Here is a 12,145-nt window from a genome sequence, read left to right as displayed (position 1 = left end):
CAGCTTCTGTGCCTGAGGGCAAGTCAGGGGTGCGGGGCCTTCGAGATGCAGGTGCCTCTACAAAGGGGTGGGGGGGTGCTGTCTTTGGAGGGCAGGGGTTGGGGGGGTTCATGCTCAGGGCCACAGGGGCCTCCGAGAGCACCCCAGAGGTGTGGGCCCCAGTCAGGCCCTGGTCCTGTTTCGCCCAGGGTGAAGTCCTGCAGCTTTACGGCCGCGAGCTGCCACCACTTCGGCATGATGCTGACCCAAAACAAGCACCTTGTGGAGCTTCAGCTGAGTAACAACAAGCTGGGAGACTCTGGCGTCCAGGAGCTCTGCCAGAGCCTGGGCCAGCCTGGCACCACGCTGCAGGTGCTCTGGTGAGCGTGCCTGAGGGACGGCATGTGTGCGCGGGGTGGCACCATGCTGGCTGGGCGCTCGGTCTGATGGGTCCGTGCGGGGGCGCCTCCCCGGACCCCTTCTCCCCCTCCTGCCGTCTCTAGTACCTCCCAGAACTCGCCTGCTGGTCTCTGCTCCACGCTGCCCTACTGGGTCCTGCGGGCCCGTGTTCTTCGCCTCGTGTGGGTCCTGGTTCCTTTACTGGGCTGGACGCTTGGCTGCGCTCAAGTGATGTGCCTCTGATGGCTTTTCTAATCTCGTTTTTACCTGTGGGGCACTCAGGAACCCACTGCTGGGTTCCAGGCCCGGCGGCCTGACGCGCCATATTCTCTTTCCTCCTGAGTTTTTGTTCTTACGGCCTGCTACCCGCCGCCTCAGCATTCGTTTCTGCTGTCACGTGTTTTGTCTGTTTTCTACGTTTTGGTCTCTGTTTCTCACTGCTGTTTCTGGGGATGCCTGGCCATGCTGGGTGGGGCGCGGGTGCAGGTAGAGAGTCAGGGCACAGGCCAGAGTGGCACTGAGCCTGCCCTTCTCCGTTGTCCTCACTCTGGAGGCCCACACCCTCTGTGCACCCCATACCTGCATCCCTGCGCCTTGGGCCTCTGGTTGCCTCCTCGGCAGCTCCCACCCACCCAGCCAGCTCCCAGCATGCAGTGGTGAGGAAGTGAGGGGTTGGATGAGGCTCTCTGGTGCCCCCCCACCCCCCATCTGCCCAGGGAGGTTGTGGCCCTAAGTCCAGGTATGCCAGCCTTAGCTCAGCCCGACTACTATGCCTGTGGAGGGGAGCTGTGCACACCTGTTGTCTTTGGTGGGGACGTCTGCCGGGGCCACAGTGGGAACCCCATGAGCTCCCGAACTTGGGAACATGGGAACAGCCACGACCCTGGGGCTCCACACACTGTGGACCTTGTGTTGCGCGGACGTCTGTCACCCTGCGTTCTGTGGCATGGGCCTGGCGCGGACCCTTTTGTCCTGACCCGTGGCCTGCTCTCTGCCCAGCCTGGGGGACTGTGATGTGGCCAACGGTGGCTGCGCCAGCCTGGCCTCGCTCCTGCTGGCCAACTGCAGCCTGCGGGAGCTGGACCTCAGCAACAACTGCATGGACGAGCAGGGCATCCTGCAGCTGATGGCGAGCGTGGAGCAGCCGGGCTGCACACTGGAGCAGCTGGTGTGAGTGACAAATGCGGGGGGGGGGGGGGGGGGGGGGGGGGGGGGGGGGGCGGGGCGGGCAGCTGGTGTGAGTGACGCGTGTGGGTGGCGGTGGCCCTGACCTCGCACCCCGTCCCCTCTCCCGCTGCCTGTGCAGCCTCTACGACATCTACTGGAGCGAGGAGACTGAGGACAGCCTGCGGGCTCTGGAGGGGCGCAAGCCTGGCCTGAGGATCATCTCTTGAAACCCGGCCCCTCCCTGGGGCTCTCCCGCTGGTGTCCTAGCTTTGAACGAAGAGAAACGCTCTAATCAACTCGCTTCTTCAAGAAAGTTTTAGACACTTTATTAAAGCACTTGTTTTGGCAAGAGGGGTGCTTGTCCTTTCTGTGGGGTCCCCACCAGGCATGGCCTCCCAGGTGTGTTTTCAGGAGGGCACTCTGGCTATGTGCACGCACACGTGTCCAGGACAGCTGCCTTCCTCACCCCCCACCAGACGCAGCTCCCGGGCCGTCCGTCTGCACACCACCACCCACCCGAGTGGACAGATGCCAGCACTGGCCCTGCCTGCCCCACCCCCACCCTCCCGTCCCTCTGGGCAACCCCTGCGTTGGGCTCAGGATGGGGCAGAGGCTGGGAGCCAGTGAGGAGGACACACTGCTGCAGACCTTCATTGCTGCTTTACTTGTTCTGGTTGCTCATGAAGATGACCCTCAACCCTTCCTCCCCACCTCAGGCACAGGGTCCTTCCTCAAGGGACCAGTCCAGTGATCTCTGGCCCCGTTCCCACTCCTACATTTGTGGGGTCAGATGAAGCCTCCCTGGGAAATGGCTCAGGGCTGCCTACTCAGATCTGCCCCTTCTTAGCCACTGCGGGGTGTCCCTCACATGTGCAGCCAGAGGGCGAACACCCATGGCCTCAGAGTGGCCGGGGGCCTAGGGAGCAGAGAGAGGCACCGTGATGCCTGTGCTGGGCAGGGCCGTCTGGTGCTGAGGGCTTGGTGTGGCCCAGGGGCCGGCAGGCTGAAGGGGCAGAAAGAGGAGGAGACCGGCTGCCCAGGGCAAGCCCAACCACACCTGTCAGCCCTAGAGAAGCCTCAGGAACATGGAGCACACGTGTCCACACCCATATACACTGTTCACATGTGCACACACCCCCACATGACCAGGACAAGGGCCACCTTTGGCCCCCACCCCGCAGAGCCCCGCCGTGCACACAGGAGAAAGTGTGATAAAATCACAAGGGCCGAGGCCTGTTGGAAGGCTCCAGCAAGCCTTGGCTCCAGGCGGTCATGGGGTGCATCAGTTTGGGGCTGGCACCCCCTCCCTCTCTGCCTCCGCAGGCCCTGGGGGGTCTTCTGGCTCAGGCAGGTGTCCGTCCGTGTTGCCCACGGCTCTGTCCTGGTCACCCCTGCTTTGCTGCTTCTGCCGCCGAGTCTCCTTGTACCTCAGGGTGATGTCCCTGGGGATGGTGGGAGCCATGTCACCACCAGGCGGCCCATGGAGGTCCTGCAAAGCTGCCCATTGCAGGGACGCTCACATAGTCACAAGGAGGGACCGCAAGACCCAGACACCAGTTGACCCAGCCCAGGAGACGGCCGATGGCCTGCTGAGGCCCACGCCACTCACCGCAGGAAGAAGCGCCAGATGGTCCAGGTGAGCACTAGCACAGAGCCAAGTGTCCAGCACTGGGAGATGTAGAAAGGCAGGGACAGTGTGAGTGTATGCGGGTCATACTTCACGACGATGAGCAGCTCCGTGGCCGTGATGGCTGCCACCAGCCAGGCCTGCTGGCCCAGCTTCTTGTGGAGCTTCCTGTGGGGGGAGGGCACTCGGCTGAGGGTGCCGCGGCTGTGCCCCAGGGGTGGCAACGCCAAGTGTGCCCAGGCCCGCCCCACCCACCCTGGGCCCTCACGGGTCATCCATGAAGTCGTAGATCTCCCGCATGGCCACACCGCCCACATTCACAAAGAACACCAGCCGCAGGAGGACCAGGTAGTGCTCCGGGGGCAGCCACAGCACGAACTTCAGGTAGAACGTGTTCAATTCTGCCAACAGAAACTGGGGGACACAGGAGGGTGGGTGGCGAGCCGGGCTGCCCAGCAGGCACGCACACGAGACTGGCCAGCCTTACCACCAGGATGATGCCACACACGGCCAGCCAGCGGCGCAGGCTGGAGGCGGGCTTCCACTCGAAGCGGACCCAGCTGTAGGGCGTGAACTGGAAGGCGATCCTCTTCATCTTGCCCCTGGGAGCACATGTGCCGGTCACCCTGGGGTGCCCCTGCCCCACCAGGCCGCCATGCCAGGTGCTCTGAGCCCAGGGGCTGCTCATTCCCTGCGCTGCCACCACCCCCTCCGCCCCAGGCACCCACAATGGACAGGCAGCGAGACCCCATTCCCCAGTGCCCTTTCCTGGACTGCCGCTTCAAATCTCAAACATGACTGAGTGCCCATACGATGTAAGGACAGCCCCAGAGGGGTGACCTGGAGACCTCCGAGAAGGGCCGGGAGGGGATGAAGAGGAGCTGACTGGACAGGGTGGTGCCCAGGCCCACTTCCTGGCCGCCACGCGGGCCCCGGGCAGGTGCGTGTGTACGCGCATGCTCCTATGCACAGAGGAAGCAGGCAAAATCCTGGTCCACTGCCTGCACCCCCCAAAAAAGGTGCACTAGCGGCACCTCCAGGCCCCACGGGGATGCCCTGGCCCCCATGGAGCAGGGCGGCAGCTCGAGAGAGACGCACTTGTAGGTCGGAATGTTCCAGAGGCCCTGCCACTTGTACGTCTTCAGAGATAGCCACTCGAGGGTCTTCATGCCGCAGTATATGCCCAGCCCGTTGCAGACAAGCACGTCCATGATCCACTGGGGGCAGGAACCAGGGAGGAGGTGAGCGCCCTGTCCTGCCCCACCTGAGGGCCTCTGCGCCCGGTGACCCCCCAGGGCACCTACGTGATCCCACCAGCACTCGCTGAAGTTGGGCAGCTGGTGCTCCAGGCTGTACTCGAGGAACTCGAACATGACGCTCACGATCGTGCACATCCACCAGTCACGGATCATCAGGGTCTGAGGGCCGTGGCAGAGCGTCAGACCCTCCGAGGGGGACACCCCCACCGCCCTCCCGAGCGGGGTGAGGCACTGGCTGGGGGCCACGACACCAAGGACTAGCACAGGTCGGGGCCACGGCCCCCAGGCCCTCGCCCACCGCACTCTAGCACTCTGGACGTCAGCACGTGGCTGGGCGATGGACTTGGAACACAGGACAGACCCAGGGTGTCCTGATGAGGTCATCTTACCTTCAGGTACCAGCCAAGGAAGTGCGCAGGCACAAAGCCGTCCAGCTTGTCCTGGGGGGTAGGACACCAGCCTCGTGTACAGCCCGCATGCACCACGGGCCCGGCTCCCACCCAAATCAGGACTGCTGGGACGGTCTCAGCCTTTCTGGGCAGCGCCGGCTGGACCGGGGGGACAAAGCTAGGGTCCTGTGCACAAGCAGACAGCACGCCCTGACCACCGAGGAGAGCAGATGCCCCCGTCAGCGGGCCCCCCAGTGAAGCACACGGGTTGGGCCAAGATAAAGTCTCCAGGCTGGAAGGCAGGGACCCGTACCCTGGTGAGCTGGGACAGGGCCCCCACATGTGGGCTGCATGGCCCCTGGGTCCCCCTCCCCTGCTCCAAGTGGGCTGAGCTGAAGGGAGCCCCTGGTCAAGCAGGAGGGAGGCCAACGCCTGCCAGGGCCCACGCCACCCCCACCCCGTCTGATCTGCAGAATGACTGGGGTTCCAGAAACATCTAGAACAGGTCAGCACCTGGGAGCTTGTTAGGCACTGGACTCCTGGCCCCACCCTGAGCACTGGGCTCCCCGGGCCCGCCCATACCCAGACGTTGTGGAAGGGGTCGCTCTCATTGTGTGCATCATAGATGAGGCAGTTTCCCCCGTAGTCCCTCTCGGGCAGTGGGACTCCCAGCCTAGGGTCCACGTACTTCAGAAATTGGCGGCCGTCCTGGACAGTCTGCAAGGCCAGCACCCTGGTTAGTGGGGCCAGATGCGTCTGGTGGTGATGGGAGAACCCGGCTAAACTCCTGAAACCTCGAGCCATGTGTATGGCCTGGGGGCTGTGGAAGGCACCTCCACCGAGTGGGGGCAAGCACCCTGTCTCTACTGCCGTCCCCCGAACACAGGGCTGGGCAGACTGGGGGGGGGTCCCAAGTGCAAGGTGATGCCCCACGCCTCCCATGTGGGGCCACAGGGTGAAGGCTCAGGTCAGTGGCCTCGCCACCTTGCCTCTCCACATCCCCTCACAGAAGGAGCACAACATCAGGACAGCCTTCCCAGACACGGACACCTACACTAGCAAATCACTCCTTCTGGCCTTAGCGCTAAGGAGACGTCCAGGGTCGCACGGATAGAGGCTGCCCCGCCAGCAGGCCCAGGCTTCCCCCTCCCTCGGGCCCTCTCCAGCCAGCAGCTGGGGCCTACAGTCCACAGGGAGGGGCCCCAGGACGCGTGCTGTCAGGGCTCTGTCCCCTCACTCCTGCCCCAAGTGCCAGCCAAGGGACGGAGCAGGGAAGAGGTTGAGGGGGTGACAGACATGCGTGGCCGATGGGCAGACGACACACAGGCCTGCATGTGGCACGTGACCAAGGCCACCCGTGCTACACAGGCGCACTGCCTTGTCCTGCAACGCAACCCTGTCCCCCACTTGGGGTCTTTGGAAGCGACCCTCGGACAGTAACATCACTAGCAACTGAAATCACCCCGTGTGGTTTTGGTAACCACTGGGTCTGAGGCTGGACACTGCTGTGTCCCTGTATCAGGAGACCAGGTCAGCAGGAGCCAGACTCAGAGGCACTCGGGCCCCACGACAGGTGAAACCTGTGCACGAGGTGAGGAGCCTCTGAAGGCTGAGCACCCCATGGGGGGCGCCCCACAGCATGAGCACTTCACCAGAGAGGGCGTTCCAGAAATGCAAACAAAAGCAGGAGACGCCAGGACACACCACCAAGAGAGGCCACGATGAAGATCCTGACAAGTGATAGGCGTGGGACATGGCAGGCCCACAACCATGCTCAGGTGCACATGAAAGCCTGTCGCCAACAGCCCCGCTCAAGGAACAGCGCCAATGCCGCTGGCCACCTCACTCAGCAGAAAGAGGCACAGGACCCGGATGCCCTTTAGGGGCCCAGGTGGTGGAGGGAGAGCAGATCAGTGGCTCTGGGGGAGACAGGGATGGGTGACTCAAGCTACTGCAGGGTCCTCCACGTGGGGTTACAAACTCACACCGGTGTTACCGTTTGCACCATACCCTAAAGAAGTAAATTTTACTACACCACAAGCATCGACTGTGAGCAACACCACTGATAGCTTGGAGGTTGTGAATAAAGTACTCTGTAAACTGAAGATCACCATCAAAACGTACACTGAATTAAGCAAAACAAGGAACATTAATAGAAGTCCTGACCCAAGGTTTACTAAGGCGAGGAGTTTCCAGCCTCCCTCCTGACTACCCTATGTGCGCGGAGGGACTAGATGGCTGGGGCCACCTTCACTACTGAGCGCTGCGTGGAAGCAGGTGAGCTGGGCCCCCCTCAGGCCCGGAACACCAGCAGCTCAGAGGACAGACTGCCCAGCAGGCATCTGCACCTGAGCCAGGCGGTTCCCCCTGGGCCTTGTCCTCGCTCCCCAACCGAGGCCGTCTGGGCAGGGCCCTCAAAAGCCTCCACACTCAGGGCGGAGACCCTGTTGAGCTGTGGCAGGTACAGCCTTTCCACACCTGGATCCTTCCGGAGGGTCCCCCCTCACAGCCCCTGCCCACTTCTGCTGGGGTCCAGCCTTGCTTCCTGCCAAAGCTCCAGAGGGGCCAACAGGCAGTCTTCTCGAACCCTTCACGTACCCAGGGCCACACCATCACCTGCATTCCCAGACCCTCCAACCGAGAACGGCCGCTTACCTGGAAAAGTATGAAGATGAGGAACAGCTCGTAGACCACACTGACGCACAGCCAGAACCTCCAGTAAGCTGCAGAGACACAGAGCGCCGGTGTCAGGTGGCCCGCGGGAGAGCACAAGCAGGCGCAGCAGCAGCGCAGCTGAGCTCGGCCCTGTGTGCGTGCCTCCTTTCGCCCGGTTTTCTCGCCTGGTCTCAGCGTGGCCGGCGGGCACGCCCCTGCCCGTTACTAGCACGCTCCTGACCTTCGTCCTTAGGCGACTCTGTTGGAACCTTCGGATGCCCTGACCGGGTTAGGAAGGCCTACCCAGTCCAGCTGTCCTTCCCGTGACTGGGCAGGAAACGCCACCCTTCCTCTTTGGGCCCACGTGAGGGATGACACCTACACGTTTTCGGACGTCAGGCCCCCTCTGGATCCCTGGGATAAACCAAACCTGGCTGTGGCACCCTTTTCAGGAACCCTCTCCATTCCAGCAGGACCACTTGTGCCGGGGGCCGCTGCGGCTACCATGCCGGGGGCATGTACTTCCAAGCTGCCGACGGCAGGTCTCACACATTCTCCCCACAGAAAGACGAAGTCTGTGAGGCGACCAAGGCGTTCACCTTGCTGTGGCTGCCAGTGGACAATACACACGTGTCCAATCACCTCGTACACCCCAAACCCACATGTTAGGGGTCAATCAAATCTCAACAGAGCTGAGAAAAAAAAAGAACTTTTCCCTCAAAATCCCTTTGATTAGCCAGGACGCCCTCTCTCCACTACCTGGTATCCACAGCTTGGCACGGAAAGCTCAGCTGTTCACCAGGGGAGGAGGTAACAGGAGAGAGCGTGCCTACCACTATTCTAGGACACAAATGATAAGTTTCACTTTCTGAAAATCTTGATAATCCTGTCTAATAAAGACCTAAAATACCTACTTTCCCTTTGCTTATGACCACCAGCCTGCTTTTAAAAACCCATTCCCCTTGAATAAAAAAGGTGGTGCTTGCAAACATGGAAGAGACCCCGCTCGGCCTTGGACATCTCGGGCTGTGGGGGCGGGGGCGGCTCAGTGTGGAGGCGCTCATGCGGGGCTCCAGGGCCCACCCAGCACCCCCGGAGGCTTGCACCTCATCTGCCTGTGGGGGAAACAGCCACCAAGACTCCTGAAAGCCCAGGCTGGTGTAGGTGGGAAGGGTGAAGATCAGTTCTCAGGACGGTTTGCTCGAGTACTTCTGGGGCACGGGATAGAGAGTGGAGGTGACACACCAGCCCCACTGCCCTTGAGTTTGGGAAATGCCTGGAAAGCTCTCCCTGGTCAAGGGTTGCAGCAGGAGCTAAAAGGGCCTGCCCTAAAGCAACTCAGGGCGCCTTCCCCAGAGTGCTCAGCCCACAACCATGCGACGGCACCTTCCCTGTGGATCTTCTGACACTGAATCTGTCTCCTCCCCGACCACTTCTCCTGGTCAGGGACCCAGCCATCTCCCACGCCCGTCACCCTCCACCTGTAGACCGCCCCAGGGCCCCAGACCTGCCCACCCACCCCCAAATACTCAGCAGATGCTCCTCCTACAGTCCCACGCAGGGTCTCCCTTGAGCCACCGGGAGACTCCTGAGGCTGGTTTCCCTCAGTAGCCACCCTACTGGCACGCTTACTTTCTCCCTAAAAGCAGCCGCCTCAGCAGCCCCGGCAATATTCTGCTTATTCCAGCGTTTGGAGAGAGCCACGGATGAGAAGAAGAATTGTAACGAGAAGGGTGCCTTTTCAACCGGCCAGTTTTGTTGGGAACTGCAGCCAATTCCAGTCCCCTCCCAGACAGTGGGTCCTGCAGCCCACGACACCTCCTTCCTGGGACCAGAAGACCCTTCCCACTCTTCCCCACAGCATATGCTGCACAGGACTGACAGGCCTCATGTCCAGTGCGTGCTGATCTGAGAAGTCGAGGCCTTCTGCCAACTGCTCGGGTAGAAGGTGCTCCAGAACAGGATCCCCACATTCGTCAAACCACAGACTGGCAGGGACAGAGTTTACACCAAGCAACCAAACCGAAAGGAAGGAAGGAAGGTGGAGCAGAACTCAGAACACAGCTACGAGACTTCTGGGGGCGGGGGGCTGGGTAAATGCTCACGAAGCCCACAGAAACCACAGGGGAGCCTTTCAGACGAGGGTGGCCAGCACCCCCAACTGGTCAGAGCATAGGGTCTCCCAGGAGTCCAGAGGCCAAGCAGCCACCCAATGGCCATCCGACCCGCGGGCAGGGCCCAGCGCCCCCAAGGGACTTGGCACGCCGGGAACCGCTGGCTCTTCCCAATCCAACAGGCACTCACCACACCTGGATTTTTGCTGTGATTTTTGGTGACTCTTAAACTGTTCTCTCACTTCTGCACTGGCTGGGCGTTCAGACCCTCTGGAAGCCCATGACTGAGCAGATGGTAAGCTAGGGGGCTGGGCTCCCTCCCCACTGCCCCAAAGGGGTCACCCGGCATCAGCGTCCCCAGCAGGCACTGAGGGGGTAGAGCAGCTAGAAAGACCCGGCAGGGGCCCGGCTCACAGCCACGGTGCTCACTGACCGCTTCCAGAGGGCTGTTCGGTCATGTCTACCACAGGCCTGAAATGTGCGCGCCATTCAGCCTGCGGCTTCCACTCCCAGGGCTTGGTGTTAAATGAATGATCAGATACATACACACAGATGCATGTACAGAAATTCACTACAGCCTGCTTTATAAAAGCTGGAGTATACGATGATACAGGACCGGTAAACAAACTGTCGTATATCAAATGATGGCCAGACAAGCAGCCATGAAATGTCTACTTGTCAAACACAAAATTACTAAGGAGATGTTTGTGTTAACCTGAAGTGAGAAATAAATGATATAAAACCACACACAGAGGAGGATCACATTTTTTAAGCTCTGTGTGTGTGTGTGTGTGTGTGTGTGTGTGTGTATTCATAAAAACACATTAAAACTTAACAGTAGTTATTTTCTGTGACTGGCTTTTGTTCCTATTTAAAAATAGTTTTTGTATTTTCCAAATATTCTACAAGGAATACACACCCCTATTAATACAGAAAAGAAACATGTTACTAAGCTGTAAGACTTCAAGAAAACTCACTATGCCCTGCCTTTAGAGGCAGCCCCTCAATGAGGCTGGAGCCCTAAACACACTGGGGCTGGGGGCAGGGCCAGAAGGGAGGGCCGGAGGCAGGACGGGGGGCAGGACGGGGGGCAGGACCGGGGGCAGGAGCAGGAGCAGGACCAGGGGCAGGATGGGGGGGCAGGACCACGGGCAGGACGGGAGGCAGGACCAGGGGCAGCCTGAGCAGTGCTCTGCAGCTCCGAGGCTCAAGGGGTCGTTAGGACTCCTCTCTTGACTTGGGGGTCGGGGGTCAGAGACAGGAGGACTCGTTGCAGATGGCATGCGGCGAGCACCTCAATGGCAGGCCCACGCCGACCCTGTGGACAGTCCTGGGGCACCTTGCTCTGCAGGAGAAGTCCCCTAAGACAGAGTGGGTGGGAAGGGGAGAGAGGAACAAAGACAGGAGCAGAGACGGGAGAAGGGCTAAGACAAGAGGAACCCACCCTCACCCTCCTCAGCTGATGACAGTGTGCCCTGGCCGGCCGGGAGGGGCTGGGACATTCGCACCCGGCAGAACGGACACGGAGTGACCGCTCAGGACAGAACTGTCACGTGGGCATACGCAGACAAAGAAAGGACAAGTTACCTGGATGAGGTCTGGAAAACGGCCCGTCTTTAGCTTGTGTGACTCCAAAACATAAGAAAACCAAAATACTGGCCACAATACCTCTGCAAATAAAGAACAGACAGCCCCTCAGTGCACGTCTCCCAGGCGGGAGGGCCGGGGCGGGAGGGGCCCCAGTGGGGCAAAGCAGGAGGAGGCCTCGGGGGTACAGGTGGGTGACCGGGCAGCAGGGAGGGCTGACACCGTGGCCTCCACAGCCCATGTGCTGCCTGGAGGCAGCAACCCCCTTGGGAGAAGGCCATCGGTTGGGAACTGTGCCTTAGTTAGGCTGCAAAGTGGTACCCCACTACTGCACGTGCTTCCCACTTAAAGAAACCTAAAATCCCATGCGAGACCAGCCAGGCTCCACGAGGGCCTCCTAGGAAAGATGCGAGGAAGCAAGGATGGAATGAACGGCCTTCTGCTCCCACAAGGCAAGGGCCCAGGAGACTGCTGCTATGATCTGCAACAGCATGAAGTGGACCGACTCCCTGTGATCCCAAGACACGAAGAAGTGCACCCGCACGGTGGAAGGAGCAAGGACACAACACAGCTGCTCCGACCACTGACCCGTGAGCAGGGGGTCTGAGGGCTGCAGGGTGGCCCGTTCTTCCCCCTCCCGGCAATCACGCGGCAAGGACGCACACGCTTGCGGTTTCCAGCTGGGCTGCTGTACCAAACACACACAGACACAAGACCACACAGAAGGCCAAAGGTGTCAGCCTGAAAACACCTTATCCCCCTCTGCCCGCTAAGTACACTTGGTAGTCAAGGGTGGGCGCAGGTGAAGCTGGGCCCCACAGGACACCCCCTGGCAGCCCTCTGCCCTCCTCCCCTGCCCTCCCCACACCAGGGCCAGGAGTGGGGCGGGGGCTCTGCCCACCCCTCATATGGCCAGGACGAAGTCTGACCGTCTTGGGTGGTGTGCTGCTGTGGGTGTGGCCCCCAGGG

The 12,145-nt window shown here is 60.9% G+C and overlaps 2 protein-coding genes across 8 annotated transcripts in view; one reads left to right on the top strand and one right to left on the bottom strand.

Moving 5' to 3' along the window:
- Window positions 1–1,894, top strand: part of RNH1 (ribonuclease/angiogenin inhibitor 1) — a 12,128-nt gene extending 10,234 nt beyond the window's left edge. For all 3 annotated transcript variants that reach the window (XM_025862090.2, XM_025862089.2, XM_025862088.2), the window contains exons 8-10: window positions 189–359; window positions 1,378–1,548; window positions 1,685–1,894. In XM_025862090.2, coding sequence (XP_025717875.1) covers window positions 189–359; window positions 1,378–1,548; window positions 1,685–1,772 — 430 coding nt within the window. In that variant the 3' untranslated portion in view covers window positions 1,773–1,894. The remainder of the gene's footprint in view (window positions 1–188; window positions 360–1,377; window positions 1,549–1,684) is intronic.
- The window catches only part of PTDSS2 (phosphatidylserine synthase 2), a 25,340-nt gene continuing 15,041 nt past the window's right edge, over window positions 1,847–12,145 (bottom strand). The window contains exons 3-12 of one of the 5 annotated variants that reach the window (XM_025862091.2): window positions 11,177–11,259; window positions 7,476–7,543; window positions 5,403–5,537; window positions 4,821–4,871; window positions 4,477–4,590; window positions 4,271–4,389; window positions 3,660–3,774; window positions 3,441–3,586; window positions 3,155–3,340; window positions 1,847–2,987 (exon numbers count right to left, since the gene is read on the bottom strand). In XM_025862091.2, coding sequence (XP_025717876.1) covers window positions 2,828–2,987; window positions 3,155–3,340; window positions 3,441–3,586; window positions 3,660–3,774; window positions 4,271–4,389; window positions 4,477–4,590; window positions 4,821–4,871; window positions 5,403–5,537; window positions 7,476–7,543; window positions 11,177–11,259 — 1,177 coding nt within the window. In that variant the 3' untranslated portion in view covers window positions 1,847–2,827. Of the gene's footprint in view, window positions 3,043–3,154; window positions 3,341–3,427; window positions 3,775–4,270; window positions 4,390–4,476; window positions 4,591–4,820; window positions 4,872–5,402; window positions 5,538–7,475; window positions 7,544–11,176; window positions 11,260–12,145 lie in introns of those variants that run through there. The other 4 variants (XM_073889840.1, XM_025862092.2, XR_012377195.1 and 1 more) reach the window with 4 other exon arrangements.

Source organism: Callorhinus ursinus, unplaced genomic scaffold (genome assembly GCF_003265705.2).
Source record: "Callorhinus ursinus isolate GAN/ISIS: 27379988/994484 unplaced genomic scaffold, GSC_fseal_2.0 scaffold118, whole genome shotgun sequence".
In the NCBI taxonomy this organism is placed as follows: domain Eukaryota; kingdom Metazoa; phylum Chordata; class Mammalia; order Carnivora; family Otariidae; genus Callorhinus; species Callorhinus ursinus.
Note: the sequence above shows the minus strand (reverse complement) of the source record. Positions and strands in the feature narration are given on the sequence as shown.